Source organism: Lytechinus variegatus, chromosome 17 (genome assembly GCF_018143015.1).
Source record: "Lytechinus variegatus isolate NC3 chromosome 17, Lvar_3.0, whole genome shotgun sequence".
Lineage (NCBI taxonomy): Eukaryota > Metazoa > Echinodermata > Echinoidea > Temnopleuroida > Toxopneustidae > Lytechinus > Lytechinus variegatus.
Genome location: NC_054756.1, coordinates 9,214,773 through 9,238,308, shown reverse-complemented (window position 1 = coordinate 9,238,308; position 23,536 = coordinate 9,214,773). Strand labels below are relative to the sequence as shown.

The 23,536-nt window shown below is 36.0% G+C and overlaps 1 protein-coding gene across 1 annotated transcript; it reads left to right on the top strand.

Moving 5' to 3' along the window:
* The first annotated feature begins 7,695 nt into the window (after positions 1–7,695).
* LOC121431461 lies at positions 7,696–22,218 on the top strand. The gene is made up of 8 exons (XM_041629044.1): positions 7,696–7,870; positions 9,548–9,631; positions 12,271–12,521; positions 17,658–17,739; positions 18,238–18,312; positions 18,713–18,781; positions 19,222–19,312; positions 20,547–22,218. The coding sequence occupies exons 1-8, from the start codon at positions 7,798–7,800 to the stop codon at positions 20,908–20,910; spliced, it is 1,089 nt and encodes a 362-aa protein (XP_041484978.1). The 5' UTR covers positions 7,696–7,797; the 3' UTR covers positions 20,911–22,218.
* The last annotated feature ends 1,318 nt before the right edge of the window (positions 22,219–23,536 follow it).

The following is a 23,536-nucleotide window of genomic DNA, read 5'->3' as shown; positions in this document are numbered from 1 at the left end:
TACTCTCTCACACTCTCTCACACCTGATTTCTATGCCCATTAATGGATTATCCATATGCTTTCATATCTATTCAGATCATGAGCTGTATGGCATATGACATGTAAAAGACCATCATGATTATTACACTTGACGCCATTTAAATCGGAATTTTACCCTGACAGCAAGCATATTTGAAACAGAAAATTTGAAATTATATATTGATAGGCGTTTGAGGATAATCCATCCAAGAGTTATTGCAATTTCGTTTTTATTATAATATTCGGGCACCTCTCCATGTATCGTGAATTTAAAAAAAAAGTCGTTTTCTAAATGTAAATTGTTTTTATTGAACCTTCAGTATATCAAGAAACAACTAATTTCACACCCGTTCTTGAAAGTAAAAAGCATTTTATTCATCATAAACCATTTAAAATTTATATCAAGCAATTTGTATCACACAACATAATACTGTAGGACATCTGCTCTCAATTCATAGGAAAGGCCATTAATTAACAACTTTAAAGATTCCAAAGCTCTCTTTATCTTTGATGCATTTTTTATGAAACCATCAAATGTATTTTTTATTATTATTTTCACTTGTATTTTTTGAAGCGAAATTTTCGTCAGGGTGAATTTCCTTTTTTAACTTCTCACTTCATACCTTAGACATAGAAAAACCTGCATTAGAATATGCAAAATGTGGTTTTAAAAATCGATTGAAAATTAGATACGACGTGTCAGTACTGAATTCCTTAATAAACCATCCTAAAGAGAGGTTGATGCAAATAATCTATTAGCACTGGCTACTGCCATGACTAGTATTGTTTACCCAGGGTATCAGGGATGGATTCAGGATTTACCAACAACAACAGTGAAGACTTGGTTGCCCCCCCCCCCCCCCTCCCCTTCATTCTACACAAGTCATGTTGGATACTAGGCTACTTCATTTGACACGTTTCTTGTCCCGCAAACTCTGTACGTGCTAAGCGAAAACGATTCGATGACTGGGACGCTATCTGTCACATCCTGTTGGAATGACGACCGCCCTCTTTTTTCTGAGCATGGCAACTTTAATTGAGATATAGTCCCCGTCATATTCCCTAGCTTACATGTGTTAAATGGAATTTGGAAGGGAAAACTCTATACGTGATCAAACTGATCATCAATATCTCTTATTATTTTAGACATGTAGTCAGCTTCTTTTTTGTGGGGGTCCTCCTTTTTACTGTTTGAATACCGTAGGGGCTAGTCACTCTCTGCTACTCATATAAAAAAAAAACTTGTTCAGTATTTTGAAAGTTATTGCAGGACTTGGTCATTCATCACCAAAGTGGGGACGTTTGTTATTCAAAGCGTTGATTTACATTAAGAAAGATTAATTTAATCCACTTACCATTATTTTGACCTTGAAGTGCAATAAATCCTACCAATCAACCAATCAATCAGTTCGGACATACATGAACTTCTCGCACATATACACAACTTGATATCCGTGTGAAATGAGATGGGAAATTGGTTGACATGGTTATTCGGACCGGATCGCCCCCGATTGATGGGTAAAATACAGGAATATGTCCCAAGAGGGTCGCGCCTTCTGATTCCGCATACATTCGTAATTCCGAAGCTTCGTTTTCCCAAGGTTCGAATATTCGGGAGGTTCGTTATTCCGAAGGTTCGTTAGTCCGAAAACAAAGTAAGTTTCGTTAATCCGAAAACAAAATGAGGTTCGTTAGTCCGAAAACCTAATGATTAACTAACCTTATTTCGTTTTCGGACTAACCTTCGGAATAACGCCACAAATTTTCGGATTGACGAACCCTTTTACGTTTTCGGATTAACGAACATCGAGGTATAGGCAATTTACGTGTTTCGGAATTACGAAGTGTAACCTTCTGATTCATGTAAGGGAAATTTACGTGTTTCGGAATTACGATGTGTAACCTTCTGATTCATGTAAGGGAAGTTATGTGTAAATCCAATTGGTTCCTATACACACTTCTCAAAATTCTAATTACGTCACATATTTGTTTCCTATATGATTTTGCAATTACGATATCAAAATGATATCTTTATTTACTTTCCGTTTACAGATATCGCATAATAGCAAGGTATGCATGGATTCTTTGTAATAGTTGTCAGGGCATAAATTTGTTTTGAAAAGGCATGAAAATTGTCGAACAAGGTCGATCAAGATTTGATGAAAAACCATAAAACGTGATAAAGATTTACAAAGTAATCCAATACAAGGATGTTTACGTCTTAGGTGGTCACCTATTACATGTACGTACTATTTAGAGAGATATTATCATAATATCTACGAAAAAGAAGGATTTTTTGTCGTTTGGGGCAAAATTCAACAGGCCTATATGTATCTGGCCTCTTTTTCCGTTCGATTCTTCATTCATTCTGATTTCGTTGACATTATGAATGACAGGGCTATGGGAATGATTGCAATCATTAAAAAGAAAACTGAATCAACGTTTCATTTCAGTGAAACAAAACCGAAATCACCTACCACACTAATAGGATATACTGGGGGTATTTCCAATGCTTGCATTTACTGAGGTAAGATAAACAACACCATTACTAAAACAAATGAATGCTGACTTTGAAACCAATAACTCACAAGCGTATGGAAAGAAAATGTGGCATATTAAATAAACATGGTATTTATTTGTTCTCATAATTTCAGTTCCCAGTTTTCGTTTTCAGCTATTTTTGTGTAAAGTGTGTGTCCGTATGTTATTTTAAATGAGAAAATTATTACACCTATTTATGGAGAACTATGGTCATTTTAATATATGTATATTACCATAAATGAAAAATCATCAAGGAGACATAGATATTATCAATCCGTGTATCATGGCGATAATATTTTTCAAGTATGGTTTTCGGTCAATTGAATGACAACCAATGATTCACTGCAGAATATATTTGTATAATCCCTTTTCTCCCACAATCCATTTTTTTCTTATTTGTAAACCTTCACGCGCCATCGATTTTGACAGTTTTGACTGCAATGGAGCGATCATCCGTGTCCCTCAACAACATCAAATTGATACAATGAAAATATTCTACTGGCCCCTCAGCCAGAACTCGGTAGTTTCGTTATTTTACTATTCACAAACTATTTCGTGTCTTTATAATGTCCAGATAAGGAAAATAAGTTGTGCAGTGGCGTCCTTGCATGTGCAAATAAAACCCCGAATTGTCCAGTAGAATTGCGTTGGTCTCAGACCCGCCGTTTTGCAGTCACATGTTTTAGACCCCCAATGTAATTAACGGAAAAATCAACCCCAATAAAATGTTGATTTGAATAAAAGGAGGAAAATCCAACAAGCACAAGCATAACACTAAAAAGTTCATGGAAATCGGATGAAAAATAAGAAAGTTATGACATTTTAAAGTTTCACTTAATTTCACACAACAGATCTGGTCAGTATGCGAATGAGCTGACCGAAGAAGCCACCCACTCACTATTTTCTTTTGTATTTTGCTATGAAAAATATTAAATATTTTATATTTCTCCTCATTATCCTGGGAAACAAAGTTCTGCTCCTCCCTAAGCATGTGGTATTACCATTGGTATAACATGGTTCAAGCAAGTAGCTAGTTGGTATTTATTGCCATATTAGTAAAAATTGAAATATTGTGTCATTCAAACAATAAAAAGCAAAACAAAAATAGTGAGTGAGGGACATCATCGACTATCACTGAGCTGTGCATATAACTGCTTTGTGGAAAATAAGTGAAATTTTAAAATGCCATAACTTTCTTATTTTACATCCGATTTCGATGAAATTTTCAGTACTGTGCTTGCTTGATTTTTCTCTATTTATTCAAATAAAAACATTATGGGATGGACTTGACCTTTAAACAATTTCGCACATCTATGACCTGTCTCGCCCCCTTAATTCACTCTAAATTTCAGGGATTTCGAGATTTAAAAATGAATCTAAATGGTTCAAACTAAATCCGGAATTCGATTGGTCCTAATATCTTAAAACCATCTTATTTAGAGTGTTTCTTGAAATTTAAAGTTGTAAAGCGAAATAGAAGCTGAGATATTGGAGAGAGTTTCTATGACATAGTTTTATGGACTTCTGGAAGTCCCTTCGAGATCTCCCAGTCTTCACAACACACATTTCTTTAGTGAACTCGTGAATATTTTTTTTCTGTATTTGCATGTTTGCTGAGTGAAACGATTGGTGTACATGAATATTGATCTGCAAGGTCCATAGTTGATGCATGGAGCTATTACTTTGGGGTTTATGAGTGACGAAGCGGAATGGGAAATAGATGGTGAAAATGCAGCATACCTTTCTATTGCCAAGCCCAAGTTTACACATGCGCCTATAGCCCACTCTAAGTTACCACAAACAACTATATAAAAGAGTTTACTGTCGTGGTCAGATGCTGACGAACATCACACCATGGTCCATGATCACACTATTCGTTTTGTCAATCAGCAAACTTGCTTGTGTAATACATGTAACGACAAGCACAGTTGTATAAAAGAGGTCATTTAACAGGACACGTTTTTGCATTTTGTTTGATCAAGCGCTGGCAAATCCTTACTTTTAGTGTACCCTTTATGTGCTACAACATGCACAAACAAATGGTATCGAGAAGCAATAATTCAAATAATGATTATAAAATAACATATTGCAAAATTGCTATAAAACAAGAACATGATAGTTTTCAAAAAATGCTGGAAAATCATAGTTTAAAAAAAAGTAAAAAGTTTGTGTCTCACCTGCGTAGCAGAGTGGGACTATAGGCGCCGCTTTTCAGACGGCGACGGCGGCGGCGGCGTCAACATCAAATCTTAACCTGAGGTTAAGTTTTTGAAATGACATCATAACTTGGAAAGTATATGGACCTAGTTCATGAAACTTGGCCATAATGTTAATCAAGTATTACTGAACATCCTATTAGAGTTTCATGTCACATGAACAAGGTCAAAGGTCATTTAGGGTCAATGAACTTAGACCATGTTGGAGGAATCAACATCGAAATCTTAACCTGAGGTTAATTTTTGGAAATGTCATCATAACTTAGAAAATATATAGACCTAGTTCATGAAACTTGACAATAAGGTTGATCAATTATCACTAAACATCCTGCGTGAGTTTTATGTCACATGACTAAGGTCAAAGGTCATTTAGGGTCAATGAACTTTGGCCGAATTTGGGATATCTGTTGAATTCCCATCATAACTTTGAAATTTTATGGATCTGATTCATGAAACATGGACATAATAGTAATCAAGCATCACTGAACATTTTGTGCAAGTTTCAGGTCTCATGATTAAGGTCAAAGGTCATTTAGGGTCAATGAACTTTGGCTGATTTGGGGGTATCTGTTGAATTACCATCATAACTTTGAAAATTTATTGGTCTAGTTCGTTAAACTTGGACATTAGAGTAATCAAGTATCACTGAACATCCTGTGCGCATTTCAGGTCACATGACCAAGGTCAAAGGTCAATGAACTTTGGCCGAATGGGGTGTAACTGTTGAATTACCATCATAACTTTGAAAGTTTATGGATCTGATTCATGAATCTTGGACATAAGAGTAATAAAGTATCACTGAACATCCTGTGCGAGTTTCAAGTCACATGATCAAGGTCAAAGGTCATGTAAGGCCAATGAACTTTGGCCATGTTGGGTTTTTTTTTTGTTGAATAACCATCATATCTCTGTAAGTTTATTGGTCTAGTTCATAAAAAGTGGACATAAGAGTAACCATGTATCACTGAACATCTTGTGCGAGTTAGAGTAGTTTTCAAAGTCAGCACTGCTGCTATATTGAACCGCGTGATGCAGGTGAGACGGCCAGAGGCATTCCACTTGTTTATCATATGTTACAAAAATATTACTGCCAGTGTACTGTTTACCAGATACCAGTCCCTAATTTTCTATGCCCAGTAGTTGATGCATATAGCGGATTATGGGTGATGAAGAATGGGAAATAGATGGTGAAAATGCAGCATACATTTCCATTGCCAAGCCCCATTTTACACATGCGCCTATAGCCCACTCTCACTATATTAAAGAGTTTAATGTTGTGGTCAGTTAATGCTGACGAATCATAATATCACACCATGGTCCGTGATCACACTATTCGTTTTGTTTGTCAATTAGCAAACTTATTTGTGTAATACATCTAACTACATCATTCACAAGCACAGTCGTATAAAAAGCGGTCATTTAAGAGGACACGCTCTTGTATTTTTTTATCAGGTGCTGGCATATCCTTACTTTTAGTGTACGCTTTGTGTGCTTACCCATACCATCGAGAAGCAATAATTCACGGAAAATTATGAAAGAACATTCGCAAAATTGCTCCAAAAACAAATATATGATACTTTTGAAAAAGATTGCTTGAAAAAGGAATGATAGTAAAAAACTAAAAAGGTTTTTTATCGGATGTTACAAAAAGATATTACTGCCAGTGTACTATTTTTTTATGTCCAGCATAATCATGAGCAATAAACAAACGAATAATCTTGGTTTATCCTTATCATTTTCAATATTAACGAAAGAAAGAAAGAGGGGAGAGGGTGAAGAGCTGAGTACAGGGGAAATGACAATAAGTAAGGGAAGAAGAAAAATGGAAGAAGAGATTGAAGAAGAAGGGGAGGAAGAAGACGAAAAAGAAGAAGAAGAAAAAGAAGAGAAAGAAATAAAAGAAAAAGAGGAACAGGATGAAGAAGAAAGAAAAATAGGAAAAGAAGAAGAGGCAGCAGCAGCAGCAGTAGCAGCAGCAGCAGCAGCAGTAGTAGTAGTATCAGTAGCAGCAGTAGTAGTAGTAGTAGCAGCAGCAGCAGCAGTAGTAGTAGCAGCAGCAGCAGTAGTAGTAGTAGTAGCAGTAGCAGCAGCAGCAGTAGTAGTAGTAGTAGCAGCAGCAGCAGCAGCAGCAGCAGTAGTAGTAGTAGTAGTAGCAGCAGCAGTAGTAGTAGCAGCAGCAGCAGCAGCAGCAGTAGTAGTAGCAGCAGCAGTAGTAGCAGCAGCAGTAGCAGCAGCAGCAGCAGTAGTAGTAGCAGCAGCAGCAGCAGCAGTAGTAGTAGCAGCAGTAGCAGCAGCAGCAGCTGCAGCAGTAGTAGTAGTAGCAGCAGCAGCAGCAGCAGCAGTAGTAGTAGTAGTAGAAGTAGAAGTAGTAGTAGTAGTAGTAGTAGTAGTAGTAGTAGTAGTAGTAGTAGTAGTAGTAGTAGTAGTAGTAGTGGTGGTAGTAGTAGTAGTAGTAGTAGTAGTAGTAGTAGTAGTAGTAGTAGTAGTAGTAGTAGTAGTAGTAGTAGTAGTAGTAGTAGTAGTAGTAGTAGTAAAACTAGTAGTAAAGATAATAGAAAAAGGAGATTTACCCACAAACATAAAAAGAGGAAAAACAAATAAGATCGAGGCAAAATTATTTAAAAATACGAACTAAATCGAGAAAATATGAAAGGAAACAACAATTCGAGAATGATGAGTGGTTTACCTTTAAGCTTGTTTATTGCTGTGACAGCAGCCTATTCAGTGAATTTTGATTGTTTCCTTTTTTCAAACACAATAAAGTATTTATGGAATGCGCGGTAAATAAAATATCCGAAACAAACATTTTCCGCTCGATTGGGGATGTTTCAATCGAAAACTTAAAAAGTCAAATATTTACAATTAATCATTTTGTTAATTCACTTCATAAAAATGCGTAAATACGGAAATATTCAATTGCCCCTCTTAAACTATTAGAATATACCACATTTTTTAGTACAAACTTGGATATACTTGGACATAATTTCTTTGGGTTCTACTGATTCGGTATTCCCTATTGAAAATGGAGTTATTGAATTGGAGGATTTTTGTTTTCGTTGTAGGTTTCTTCACACTTTCCGCGGCTTCTGAACCTGGTAAATCTTACATACATTCTCCATCATATCAAGAGTAAAATTTAAATTCAATAAATTTAATTTTTTCAAGGCCATATGGTTCATGAACAGTACGTCTAAGCGTGCACTCTGAAATAATTGTCTAAACATATTGTTGGTTAGTATGTGTCCGACCGACAAAAATGGTTTACAAAAAACAATTTATTGGTTAGATTTTACCAGAATTTTAGCTGCTATCGACCATTTTCATTGGTCAGACACATATCCACCAAGAGATAAGTTAATTTGGCTTAATCCTTTTTAAGAGTTTATAGTCTAACGTTAGACCAAATAGCTTTCATACGGAATGGAATTAGCCCAACTGGAAATTAGGCAAAGAGTTGAATGGACTAAAAGTTTTGTAGACGAAATAGCACAATGTGGCACTCGAGTGGGTTTAGATAAAGTGATAAATTTACACTGGCTTAATTTAAATTTAAACTTTTAATATTTAGATTTAAGTTTAAATCAGGAAGCAATCAAATACTGTTCACTATAAACCAACATATGATGGTGATTTTGTTGTTGTTTTTTGTAAACCATTGTAATTATGGAAAATCTTTATTCAAAATTTCATTGTAGTTTTAGCTTTCATTTATCATCACCTTGTCTGACTTTTATTTTCCCTCTAAAACAACTTTTTCTTACAATTTAAGTAGGATTCCACTTTACGGCAGAATGCACACATAAATGTACTTTAAAAAGTGGATGCCTTAATTATGAATTCATATACAAGAACATATTTGAAAAAAAAATAATGGTTAAATACATATCTTCGACTTTACATGCTTCATCAAGTGTTGCTCAAGAAAAGCACGAAGGAAATGAAAATCTATGAACGTATTAACCAATACCATGAAAGGTCATATAGCATCGAACAAGAATAACATGATAGGATAGCTGAATTCCCTTTTATAGTTTTGGTAAATCTTTCAAAAAATGCATGTTTCTTTTCAAATTCATGAAGGCTATATATAAGACTAAAAACGCGATTTATTTATTCGATAAATTTTCTGATTTTTGCATCATTTTTTCGATCCTGTGCCCGAACAAAATAACATATCTTGGTGTTTTAAATTCGTTTTTTGAAACCACTCTTTATTTAAGGAATGGACTGAAGATGAAGGATGTAATCTTTGATACTTATTAGCTTATCAATATCCGATTACTTATTTTGTGAAGCAATTGCTCAAATGGCTATTTTATATATAAATTTAATATATCATAATACCGAGAGTTGGACGTACATGTAATATACCGAATTCAAAATATAAAGGGTGACAAAAATACATTCAATATTCTGCTACTGCTAGATGATACTGGAGAATATTTCATTACTGATCCTTTACAAAAGCGGAATAGAGGGCATTTCAAATGAGAGCTTAAGAGGTGTGGGGTAGAGGATGTAGCATTAATTGTTCGTAGTCTTTTACAACCCTTTACTTCGCACTTGGTCCAGTGAAAGCGCTAGGTCACGTTAAATATTTCTGCATGATTATTCATGTCATTTTTAAAAGAGAACATTCCTGACACAGCAATTACAATACCATTTGACAACAGCAACATATGCATTTATCTGTATACAATCATTGGAGTAAACTGGCCAAGTTTTATAGTTTATTCGCCACTATACACAAATCCATTCCTCCATTTTTGCAGATTGGTCATGTGACTTTACAGCAGATGACTGTGGAATCATTCAACTACAGGGAAATTGGACAGTAGTTCTGTCAAATGGAAATGGTTAGTAGCTTATTCATTAAATTTCTAGGTACACCGGTACCATCACCTCATTTGATTTAACGATATAAGAAGTGGTGACATTGATGACTTTTCATAAAGTAAACATGTATTTGTAAAATTTGGTCTTCTGTTATATGTCGTTTATAGGTGCTTGCAGCATTTTTGTACAGCTCGTTCAAAGATTCTTGTCAGTTGATTGGGTGAAAGCCATTGAATGTTTGACCAATTTTGTGTAGCGAATTTATAGCGAATGAGAAGCGCGAGCCGAATATCATTGATATCCAGACCTGAATTCGATGTGTATCTAAGTAAGCAATTATTGCATAAATGCGTGAGCTGAAATTTTTATATAGTTATATGAAAAAGGCAAACTTTAAGGACTACTTGTAAGATTTCATAAACAGGATACGAATGCCATCGGCGTAATGTGAGCGCGAAGCACGATCTGATTTTTGTTTAATTCTCACCTAAAAAAAGGAGCATTTCAATGATTGTTTGTTGAAATTAATTTAGACGATTTGTATATCTTTTATCAATCAGCGCGTTTTGAAAGGGTTTGACAGTTAATCAATAGTTTATTTCAAAAGTGTTGGGAAGAATGAAGACTACATGTATAGTATCACAATACAAACCCGCAGCTAGAAATGAAAAATTACGATATTTGCGTATAAAAGAAACATTTTAAGGACTGTTTGTTAGACTTCTTGAAGAGAAAAAGTATATCACTAATCAAAATTTCGCACGAATATTCATCCACGGGTAGAGATATGCAACATTAATATTCTAGATGTGTTGGAACTGCTTTGAATTTACAATAGTAATATCATGGGACGGGGGTAATTATCACATACAGTAGTATTCCTCTTCTGCGTGTTATTCCTTTGCCTTTTCTCTTCATTTTTTGTTTTCCTTTTCATTTGGACCCTTTTTCCCCTTCCCTCCCCCCTGAAAGTGACACTCGAAACACGTGCCCATCTTGCCACTAGCGTACATACGGGTACACAACCCATGCAAAGGACGTATCCCTGCCCCCTCCCACCCTCCCCCCCCCTGACGAGCTTGAAGACTTTTTTTTTTGCTTGTCATTTTTGGGGTGGACGAATTTGCCCACCCCCTGTTGAAAATCCTAGGTACGCCACTGCCTCTTGCCCATCCCATCCCCCCCCCCCCCCACTCCCCGTAGATACTCAAAGTTGTGTTAACCAGTCCCATACACTATACGCAACACCTACGTTACACAATGATTACTATTTTTTGTGTGTGAACGGTAAATACGAATCCAAATTTTTGGTTTTCGTTCACAATGATTATTTGTTATAAACCACGACCTGAATATAAATCCCTACAAGTCTATTTTTTTCTTTACTAGTGTATCTATTTTCGAGGGGCCGAAAAAAGAGCTTTGACAGTATCTTGTTACAGCAATATGATGTCAAGGAATTGAATAAAATATATCAAATGTATGAAAATTATAGGGGGAGATTGCTCAGTCGGAAAAGTGTCTGCCTGTTGAACCAAACAACCACTCTGGGCTCGAGTTATCGATGACTGAAGCCTGCATGCTGCGTGTTAACGTGCCCATACCTGGTTCGTAGATGTAGGCTATTTTAGTATGTTATCACAGTGGAAAGCACTCATCCCCTCAGATTAAATAGAGCTCCACTGAGTCGCCAGCCCTGCGCATTAATAACCAGTGTAATATTCGCATAGGTGTAGTGCTCCAAAAGCAAACCCCAAATAAGCCTGGCCACAGGGATTTAATTTGCTTTCTTGTCTACCGGGCGCAGGCAATACACTCTTTTAAAAAAAGTTTACCCAATATTGGGTAAAATGAGAACATGCATGTTGGTTGTGTAAAAAAGATATTTTGTAAGATTTACACAATGTTGCATTGAAAAAAAAACACCAAGCAAACATGCATCTTCCCGTTCTACTCCATTCTGGGTAAAAATTCACTCAGTATTTTCAGAGTGTAGTGGTAATACTGGTGATGATAATAATTATGACAATAATAATAATAACATCACAGTAGTAACAATGATGATAACAATGATAATATTAATACCAATAATGGTAATAGTAATCATGATAAGATCGGGGTGTTTGCGCGTGTTACGGGGGTGAGTATTTGTTCCTGGTAGGTGAGTGTGGGTCAGTGTCTGAGGGTACGTGAGAATGTGTGTGGAGGTTAGGATGTGTGTGGGTGTGGGTGTGTGTGTGGGTGTGTGTGCGTGTGGGTGAGAGAGAGAGAGAAGGTGCATACATGCATGTATGTATGATGGGGTTGTCGAAACCAAACGAATGGTGATCGGAACAACTAGACACGATGTGTGTATGATCCAAGTGATGATGATGATGATGACGATGATGATGATGATGATGACGATGATGATGATGATGATGATAATGATGATAATGACGACGACGATGATGATGATGATGATGATGATGATGACGATAATGATGATGATGACGATGACGATGGTGATGATGATGATGATGACGATGATGATGATGATGATGATGACGATAATGATAATGATGATGACGATGACGATGGTGACGATGATGATAGATGCAGATTGACGTCTCGTAACATTATCCTGTATTTTTCTTCTTCTTGTTTCTTTCTTTTTCAGAGATGATAGACGTAGATGTATCTTCAAGCATGCGTGATGACGTATTTGCTTTCTCCATACCCTACAACTTCACCTCACAGGTTGGGAATATATCGTTTGATTATTTAATCGCCGGTGTTGAGACGGTATTCCGGGTTATGGCCTGCAGGGGTAGGAGTGAAGCGGTGAGAGAAATTCAGATAACTGGATCAGAGCCCTTGATGGGGTCGATGCTGATCCCTTATTCATGTGCAAGTGTTCAGGATGTGCAGGTACGTATTAAATGAATACGAAAGGGCAGAGATGGTTTAGAGACCGGCAGTTTCATGTATCATTTCAGAATCATAATTAATCTATCCGTTTCCTCTTTGCTACAAATTACTACAATCATTTTCATAAGCAGTAGTAATGGTAGTAGTAGTAGTAGTAGTAGTAGTAGTAGTAGTAGTAGTAGTAGTAGTAGTAGTAGTAGTAGTAGTAGTAGTAGTAGTAGTAGTAGTAGTAGTAGTAGTGGTAGTAGTGGTCAGTAGCGTAACTATGGGGGGCATGGGGGGCACGTGCCCCCCCCCCCCCATCGGCTGGCCAAAAAAAAACGGGGAAAAGGAGAAAAAGAGGGAAAAAGGAAGAGAAACGTAGTAGGGGAAAGAAGAAATTGTTGTTTATCATAGTGTTATATTATATTATGCTATATAACACAAGAAGCATTTTTTCACAACTTTATGAAACATTATTTGCTTAATTGTGTCTTCATTGTTCCTGGTGCTCGCATAGACTTTTTAACGAGATATATAGACCTGCTGTACTAAAGCCTCCCGTTTTCAAATCAATGTACAACAAAATAATATATTTCCTCGCAATTAGAGTTATTATTGTTTTAAGTAGTGATATATTCTTCTTTTTCATGACTACTGAAAGTTATTGCCCTATTTTAAGGTCTTAATATAAAACATTTCCTGTCCGTGCTCACGTTCGCATTAGTGGATTGGTGAGATTTCTGCTCTTCATGAACTCCTAAAATCAGTCCTTAAAATGTCAATTTTTCTGATCTGAATATAAAAAAATTTTAGCTCGCGCTTCGCGCTCGCATCATTTGGTTAGTGAAATACGTTGGGTCTTAGTGAATTCCTGCAAACAAGCCTTGGAATGCCCCTCTTCATGTCTGAATTTCCAATCAGCAAGCGCTTGGCACTCGCATTAGATGACTATGGTCAATAGTAAATTCGAAATTATGAATGAATTAAAGAAATCTATGTCGTTGTTATCAAAAAAAGGTAAGAAAAGTAGAAGTATTATCTTAACTGGCGATTTCAATCTTCCTAATTTGGTGCGATGGCTATATCAAATAAATTGATGACTCTTCTCTAACACAAATTATGCTTTCTATAATAGAAGAGAATTCGTTATACCAACATGTATCAGAAGCAACAAGAGTAACCGACACCACAAGTACAACTTTAGATTTGTTATTTTCATCAGACCCCTCTATAGTTGATGACGTACACACCATTCCTGGTATAAGCGACCATAATGCAATTGCTTTTACGATTGATAGTCTTAAGAAAATAACATGTAAACCGAAAATGTCCTATCTTTATTCAAAAGCAAATTTTGATAAAATAAGACGTGATTTTACAAATGCTCCACTAATGGATTCTTGTTGGGGCGAGAATATGGAGGTTTCATGGCAGTCCTGGAAAAGCATTGTAATCGATATTGTAAATAAAAATGTACCACGTCGTAAAGTTGTCAAATTTTCTCACCTTCCATGGGTCGATAGGGAAACTAGAAACCAACTGCGCAAAAGAAATAGTATGTTTAACTTGGCAAAGAAGTCTAATTCTAAGGCTCAATGGTACAAATTCCGTAATCTGAGACGGAATATAAAAAAGATGCTGAAGGTAAAATATAAAAATTACTTGGAAAATAACGTTTGTAAAGATATTAAAAGAAATCCTAAACGTTTTTGGAATTTTGTGAAAACAAAGAAGAAAAGTCACAATCCAATCCCGTGTTTACGGGTAAAGGATGGTGTTTTAACTGACGACAAGGAAAAGGCAGATGCTTTGAATAGACAATTTGAATCCGTGTTTCGATTGCCCAGTAACATACATATTCCTGAATGCACAGAAAACAGTAATATATTTGATATGGACGATATTAACTGTGATGTCGAAAATGTACGAAAATTACTCAAGAATATTGATTCTACAAAGTCTGTTGGTCCAGACGGATTAGCCCCATGTATTCTTAAAGAAGGTGCCGTTGAACTCGCACCGTCGCTTTGTGATCTTTTTAATAGATCTCTTTCAACTGGAGATTTGCCTTTAGATTGGCGCTGTGCTAATGTGTGTCCCATTTTTAAAAGGGGAAATAAAGAAGACCCAAGTAATTATCGACCCATATCCCTAACTTCGCACGTTTGTAAGCTCCTAGAAAGAATAGTTTGTAAACAACTTGTTCGTCATTTCAAGGAGCTTCTAAGCTCCTTGGTCATTTAAATGATAACAATATCTTACACGACAATCAACATGGGTTTCGTGAAAAGCGATCATGCGAAACTCAATTGATTGAGGTCATTCAAGACTGGAGTAAATGGATGGACTCGGGTAGCAATGTTCACATAGCGTTTTTAGACTTCGCTAAAGCCTTTGATAGCGTGTCACACGCACATTTAGAGTTCAAGCTCAAACGCTGTGGTATTAAGGGCTCAAATTTGAAATGGATAATGAATTTTTTGAAATTGCGAACACAACGCGTGGTATTAAATGGAGAATATTCAAAATGGATTGACGTGAAATCAGGTGTGCCTCAAGGGACCATCCTTGGCCCCATACTTTTCTATGTTTTATATATGACATATCCGATGGAATTGTTTCTGAAATGAAACTCTATGCCGATGATTGTATCTTATATAGACCAGTAAATTCTACGTAAGATTGTGAAATTCTGCAAAATGATCTCGACGCGTTAAAGAAATGGTCAAATAAATGGTTTCTTGATTTTAATGTGTCAAAATGTAAAATAATGAAAATGTCCCGAAAAGCTTCAAAAATAGACTATGCATATAAAATAGATGGGAACGACTTAACCATTACTAAGTCTGAAAGGTATTTAGGCATTTTAATTAATGACCATTAAATTGGAAAGATCATTGTGAAGAAACATATACTAAATGTAATAAAATTATCGGTATTGTAAAAAGAAACTTTATGAACTGTCAAAGATCAGTTTTTAAGACCCTTTACGAGTCACTCATTCGACCATGCTTAGAGTATTGCTGTATAGCATGGGACCCGTATCGGGCAGCCCATATAAAATTACTCGAGCGTATACAGAATAGATACGTGAGAATGATGTGCCGGGATTGGCAAACAAGTTACAACGTACTTTTACAAAATTTGAATATGCCAACTTTGGAAACAAGACGAAAGTACCATAGACTTGTTATGTTTTATAAGCTCACTAATAATTTAGCTCATGTCAATGTAATGATTAAAGTAGCCCACAGAATAGGTAGAAACGATCACGATAAGAAGGTAATCACGCCCTTTGCAAAAACAGATTACTTCAAAAACTCTTTTTATGTTAGAACCTCCAAAGATTGGAACATGCTCCCTAGTAATGTAACAAATAGCACATCTATCTCGACTTTTAAAAACCTACTCAAGGCTCACCTTCTTATGTAATTTCTATGATACTAAATAATTTCACTTTTCCTTTCTATGATGATGCCTCACAACTAATTATTATCATTCTTTACTTATTATGTATAATTTTGAATCACACCACAACTCATAAAGATTTTTCATCAATTTTTTTATTGTATTATATTTTATTATACTTGTTATATTATGTTATCTTATCCATATTTTATTATTTGGTTCTTATATCACATTTTTAAATATTTTTATTGATTTCTATGTCCTTTTCTATGGTAATTCACATTTTACTTTTCCGATTGTTTAATTTATGTTTTTATCTTGATATTACTTTATATTTGGGATCCAAACTTGTACGGGTTTTTCAAACCTTTTTTTGTATCCCTTGACATGTTTTACTTTGTATGTTTTACTTGTCTAAATAAATACAAATACAAAATGGTGAGATATGTATACTCTGACTTAATGGATTCGTAATTATAGTCCTTAAAATATCCATGTTTGTGGTCAATATATACAAAAATTTCAGCTCGCGCTTCGCGCTCGCACCATATGGTTAGTCAAATACGTAGGGTCTTAGAGAATTCCTACAAACAACCCTTAGAATGCCCCTCTTCAGGTCTATATTTCCTCAATTTTCAGCTCGCGCTTTTGCGCTTGCATGCAGTATTTGATTAGTAAGATGCGTATGATAATCATTATTACATGACTACAAAAGGTGCTTCATGACTGTGTTTAGATGTAATTCTAACAAAATCAGCAAAGGATGGCAATAGCATTAGATGACTATGGTGAGATATTTATACTCTTAATGGATTCTAGAATAAAATCCTTAAAATTTTCTTGTTTAGGGTCAGTATATACAAAAATTTTAGCTCGCGCTTCGCACTCGCATTGTTTGTTTAGCGAGACAGTTAAGTATCATGATTACAAAACAATTCGCTTATAATGTCACTTTTTAGCCCTCAATATCAAAAATTTTCAGCTCGCGCTTCGCGCTCGCATCATTTAATCAGTGAGATACATATCCGTTTGATGGCACTGCATGTCCTTAAAATCTCTCTATTAGGTCAGTATACCTGACAACTGAGCGCGCTTCGCGCGCTACCTAAGTGACCCGAAATTTTTGCTGGTGCCCCCCCATGCCGTGATCACGGTACGCCACTAGTAGTGGTAGTAGTAGTAGTAGTAGTTGTAGTAGTAGTAGTAGTAGTAGCAGTAGTAGTAGTAGTAGTAAAAGTAGTAGTAGTGTTTTACTCAACTTACTTCATCACATGCGTTATGTATAATTTCATTATCAGTCTTGTTTTCATTTATATCTTTGTTATAATTTGAATATGTTAAATTAATCATTGATTTATGAAAAAGGAAATGTAAAAACTCCCGCAAAAAAAAATCATCATCATCATTATCATGTGAGAAAAATTGAAGATAAATCCTTTGCATTTGATAATTTCCCATGACATTTTTATCACATAAAGAGTATTGTATATTATATTCTATGGGGGCTGGAAGCTATCGACCCCACGACATTAAAAAAGGGAGAAATGAATAAACAAGAATGGAAAGGTTGAACTATCAAATAGTTATCTAAATATTATGTTAAAATACATCACAAAATGACATATGTTTGCATTAATACAATGACAAAACAAAATGCGCTGATCGCTTCGCCCCCTCGCAGGTTTCTTCGAAATTCTTCGACACAAATGCTATTAAAGTAAACCTTTTTCCATTACATTTTCTTAGATAATCTTTAATGCAACACAACGGGACGTCCCACCACTCATCAGACTAGACAACATTGAGATTTATGAATTAATATATACAGGTAAGTCTAGCTGGCAGCCGTCTTTTACTTGCATTGATATAGAGTACCGAACGATGACGTCAGTTTCCATGGTGTTATGGTGGCCTGGTTCGAAACAAAATTAATGTACCCGCCGAATGAAAGCGTGTGTTTCTAATAGGAAATCAGACGAGCCAACGTCATTTAAAAATACAAATATGTACAGACGATCGTCAGCTGCGACTCTGTTTATGACTGCAAAGAAAGGCTTGTTAATTGGGACGGTTCTATTTTATTCGTTAATATTCAAGAAATAGCCAATATTTCCTCTTTGCAACGTACGGTAGATATATTTTGTTATGAAAAGGTGACTTTTTTGTTCCAATGGCGAAATTATACTTAATAATAATAATAATAGCGGCATATTTACCTAAGGTATCCACTTCAGTTCGAAAAAACTGTTCTCCCAGCGGGCCCTGCTATTTGCGGAACACGTTAAAAATCCTATCAATAAACATTGTAAATGTTGATATTTCACAGAAATTCCGACAACACCACCACCACTAACAACAACAACAACAACAGTTATCGTGACAATGGAATCCACGACTACAGGTAAGCCATAAGTGTGGTCATTGGCGGGCGTACAGGAGGGGGATTGGTGGGTAATGGAGTCCCCGAAATCGAAAGAAAAGGTGCGATGATGGTGTAAAATGTGACAATATCTTATGAGAATGATATGAAAACCATTTTTATAAAACATAGAATCTCGAATTTATTAGGAATTTGCACTATTCCAACAGCCCTCTCTTTTTTGGGGGTGGGGTGCATCACGCTACTGAGTGTGGTTCATTTGATCTTGGGTGGCTCTGACACGGGTCGACATTGTTTTTAGCAGTCTTACACATTAAAACGCTGTTTATGTTTCTTATGCATTGCTGTTTACTATAACTAGCATGGTAGAGAACGATGAAAAAAGTAACCATGGCAACTGAATAATTTCTCATTTTTCAAGGTACCATCGAGACACCAGTTGATGAAACGGTTACCGTACCTACAGGAGAAACAACATCAGCAGATGATGGTTAGTATACCATATAAAGTTGCAGATTGGTTGGGTGTTTCATAAAGCTGTTCGTAAGTTAAGAGCGACTTTAAGAACGACTGGTGATCCTTTCTTGCGGTAAATGATACACGCCAAAACATGCAAAATGTTGATTGGCGATGGTTTAGAGTGTAGGAAAGGATCACCAGTCGTTCTGGAAGTCGCTCTTTACTAACGAAGAGCTTTGTGAAACGGCCCCCGGAATTCATTCACAAACTGAATTGAAGATGGAATGAATTCCAATTTCCTTTTGAGAAAAGCAGAAAGTGAGAAAAATAAACTGATGTTTTTCATTAGAATAGAACCAAGTATTATTCCCATGTATTATCATGTAATAGAAGCGACTACTAGGAGTATTGTGTTGGTGGTAGAAAAAATAACGTTTTTATTCTTTGCATAAATATTTTTCCTTTTTTTAGATTCCTGGCTTATTCCTGTCGTAGCAACTATTTCTGCCTTGTTGGTTATAATCGTCATAGTCTTGATAGTGGCTTTCGTCTATCGCAAAAGGTAGGAAGAACTCATGCTTCAATGTCGTTTACAATATATTATGGCCGGTTCATAATGTAGCCCTCAAAACGGGATCTGATAACGCTGTAGGAGAAGGGTCAGAGATCTGGCAAGATGCCTTGGGAGCTCTGTTGACTTTTATGTTTTCTGTAGTAGATGGTACATGTATCTTGGAGCGCTGTGGCCCAGTGGATTAGTCTTCTGACTTTGAAACAGAGGGTCGTGGGTTTGAATCCCGGCCATGGCGTTATTTTCTTCAGCAAGAAATTTGTCCACATTGCACTGCACTCATCCGAGGTGAGGTGAATGGGTACCCGGCAGGAAGTAATACCTTGAATGCACTGAGCGCTGAAAGGCAGCTCGAGCTTAAACTGGAATAATGATAATAATCATAAGTACTGCAACTCGGAATAGATTATTTCTAGATAGATGGTGCTATATAAATGCCTATCATCATAATGATTATTTCTTTTATTATCATTATTATTATTATTGTTATTGTCATTATTATCATTATTATCATTATTATTATTATCATTATTATTGTTATTATCATTATCATTGTTGTTATTTTTATTATCATTATTTTCTTTTCATTGATTTAATGTTATGTGGAGTGGTCGTACTAGAACATGCCAGATATCAGATGGGCTTTCGAAGATATTCCTCTCAATGATGTATCACTTCAGGGATCCGTTGCAGAAAGAGTTGCGTTTAAACGCAAGTCAAAAAAATCAATCGCAAGTCCTGAATGCGCGCTGTTGATTGGTTGAAAATCACGTTGCGCATGAATTTTAGAGTTTCGATTGATTGCAACTCTTTCTGCAACGGGCCCCAGATGCGATTAGGCTCTTCCTATTTGACTTGATCGCACAGAGAAAGCAGGAAAATGGCGACATAAGATAAAAGGAATAATACGGACAACACATCGCCTCATAGTGCTTTGTTTTAAGGGATCAGTAGCTACATTAAATTATGAGATTTTCGTTTCGACGTCTATAAATTTAAACGATGCAAAGGACATCTTAAATTCGAAAAAAGTAAAGCAATTTAAATAGGTATACTTTAGAAAATTTGAAACGTTCATGCTATCCATAGGCTAATAATTAGTCCACATCTACAGCGGCATACCAACTGCTTGTCCACCGTTTCAATGTTGCAAAATAATTTTCCGTGTTTTCTTGTTAATCATTCCAGAACTTCTCATGTTAATTTTGTCATTGTCACTTCACAGGAAACCCAAGAAGTCCGAAAAGTCTCAACCGGATATCCAATATTACGCGGATCTACGAGCTAATCCGGAAACGGGAAAATTTGAGGCTGGGGCGCCCTCTGCGTCTGCTGCAGATGCGTTCAAGGTTCAGAACGGGAAGGTGAGCGCTGATTTCGTCGGGAATCCCGTGTATCAGAGTGGCAACGTGACTCCACGAGAAGATGAGGGAGCCAACGAGTCGCTCATCGGGAGCCCGCTCTATGAAAGTTCGATCCATGAAAATAATGACAGTAGAGATACCCTACCAGCGGACCAAGTCCAAAACGATGCTGTTCACTACCAGCAGATAAGGGGCAATGCGCTATATGCTGCTGTAAATAAGTGAGATTCGGGGGCGAATGTACGAGCTTGATTGGAAGCTGCATCGGGGTTTGTGAGGGATCCTCTGCCTATTTCTGTCGCGCAAAATTATGAAGTGATTTAACACTCATCAACAGAGGGAGAGTTTTCCAGAACACACCTCAAGCGTGCTTCACTTCGGCCGTTATAACCCAACATAAATCTTTTAGATATCTCATGTTTGAAAAGCGTAAAGCCACTGTATTATTTTTATAATGCCTTTTGTGATAGTTTATGGGGTCAAAATTTCACTTCTTGATATTATACAATTTTTTGTTATTACGCTGGTCTTGTATCCATTTCTATTTTGCTTATTTTAACGTTGTTCAATTTTGCGTTGATTGTTCAATTGATCTACAATTACTGTGCAATCATACAAAGACATGTTTAGTTTTTTGTCCTTGGAACTTTGAATCATTTATCTATGTTTGTGAACCGCATAAATAGTAAACAAATAATTTGAGAAAGTGACCCGACAAGTTTACAGCTGGATCGAAATTCCTCGTTTCTTCTCCTCCCCCTTTTCTTTTTTTTCTTGATAGCATAAAATGCGTAATGATGATCCCTTTTATTAAAAACTGGTCGAAACCTCTTTGATATTCCTGACCCTGGATGATTCAGTCGCCAGGTGGTATCTTTTTCCCCGTCTCTGAACTTCTATGAACCAGGAAACGAGCAATTATATGGATGGATATCTAGAAAAAAAAATGAGAAAACAGACAGCTTAAAAAGGGGAATAGTGTACAAATATTGCAAAATACCGCATGCATGATATGTTGTGAAATTCTTAGAATATTATTTCCGTCTTTTACCGAAACGATGTACCAGTGAGTCTTACTTCCTCCATTGACTTGCCACAAAATGCAGCAGAATTAGAATAGTTAATATATTTACACTTAAGTTAGTTTCCATATGTGACCAATCACTCCTAAATCGACAATAAGTTGTCGAGAACGATTTTTTAGAATTTTATCGAGCATAATGGAAAGGGCAAGTCATAAGCTTTAAAATGATAAGTCACATGTCTTTTTTTATGGTATAAACCTTTTTTCTATAAACTATTTTGTACATATTTACATTCTTCGTGACAAACTGATTTTTGTATGGATTTGTATTTACTAACAATTTGGAAGTTTGTGAAATGAAAGAAAATGTTTATATGAATTGAATATATAATTTGTCCAAATTAATCAATAATAACCCTCACAATGTTTGGATGAAGACAAAATTCTATGAGAGCTTCAAAATAAGAGGAGAACACAGCGTTTAAGATTCTGGGTTCACTTAACACACTTTAGCATGAGATGTGTACTCTATGCAATTTTGGTAAACTTTCAAGCAGTCCGCAAAAATGGTGTTCAAGAAAATCTTGTGTCTTGTTTTTTGTTTAAATTCAAAAAAACCTAAAAGTATGACGGTGTGAAGAAGAAGAGCTACTCTTTCAAATAAACTTAATTTTATAACTTTTACTTTTTGAAGGCCAAACTACTATTTTGGTTATTTACAGAAAACCTTCCCTGGTGCCTTATCGTTGGTTGTGGCTAGTCATATATTTGGCATTGGTGTTTCTTTTGTAATATAATTGTAGGATAAATCTATTTTGTGTAAATATCTATTTTATTCATGATATACATGTTTGTTTATTAACTTATTATATTTGATTTAAACCGAATGTTCTCGTTTAAATAAAACATCATACACAGCAAAAACTGTGGTGTTAACCGGTGTACATAGAGGACCACACCAGTTATTTTATACCGGTGTTAAACTGGTGGTGTTAGTTTTACACCTATAGGTCTTATTAAAACACCTATGGTTGTTACATTTACACTCTTTGGTGTTATGTTCAATCTCTAGGGTGTTATTTTAACACCTCAGGGTGTTGTCCTCTATAAACACCAATTGGTTTCAGTTTTAACACCACAGTTTTTACAGTGTAGGCGTTGTTTAGGATGAAGAATCATAACAAGGAGAGTGTAATTATTTAAGAAATAAGGATGATTACTTGTTTAATAGTAACTTTTTTAAAAGTCCAAATACGAGCAAGGTGCCCCCCCCCCCACTTAAATACATGCATATCTGCATACTGCACTGTTATGAAACGCTCAGAGAATTTCAATAAAGTCAGAATAAACTAAGAGTAAGTGTATTATTACCATTATAAAGTTTGAGGAAATATAGGAGCTTTTCTCGTTTTCTTATAGTTCTGTGTTGATCTAGTTTGTTTTAAGTAGAGAGTGTAAATAATTCTTTGTAAACCGCTGCAGCGGATTTTCCTGGTTTTACTCTTATTCGTTTCACTAATGCCAGTTCGTGCTTTAAGCACGTACTAATAATATTTTTGTCATTTTTTTATATATATCATTGCTAGCGAATGAGTATTGAATATCAGTGGCGGATCCAGAGGGGGGCGCCCGGGCGCCCCCCCCCCTATTTTCGCCGGATTTTTTTTTTTTTGGATGGTTATATTTACTGGATTGGTACAATGTAGTCAATTTCAAGGGCTAGATCTAGTCAAAACTATATTTTAACTTACGCTCATGGCCTTTGTGTTCGCACAAATGCACCTCTGTCATACTGTATTGCAATATGTAAATTCCGGAATTCCAGGG

Excerpts from the sequence above, each read along its gene's own strand:
- LOC121431461 (XM_041629044.1), top strand. The coding sequence starts at position 7,798 with ATGGAGTTATTGAATTGGAGGATTTTTGTTTTCGTTGTAGGTTTCTTC. Across the intron at positions 12,522-17,657 it reads CAAGTGTTCAGGATGTGCAG|ATAATCTTTAATGCAACACA; the intron begins GTACGTATTAAA and ends ACATTTTCTTAG. Across the intron at positions 19,313-20,546 it reads GCTTTCGTCTATCGCAAAAG|GAAACCCAAGAAGTCCGAAA; the intron begins GTAGGAAGAACT and ends GTCACTTCACAG.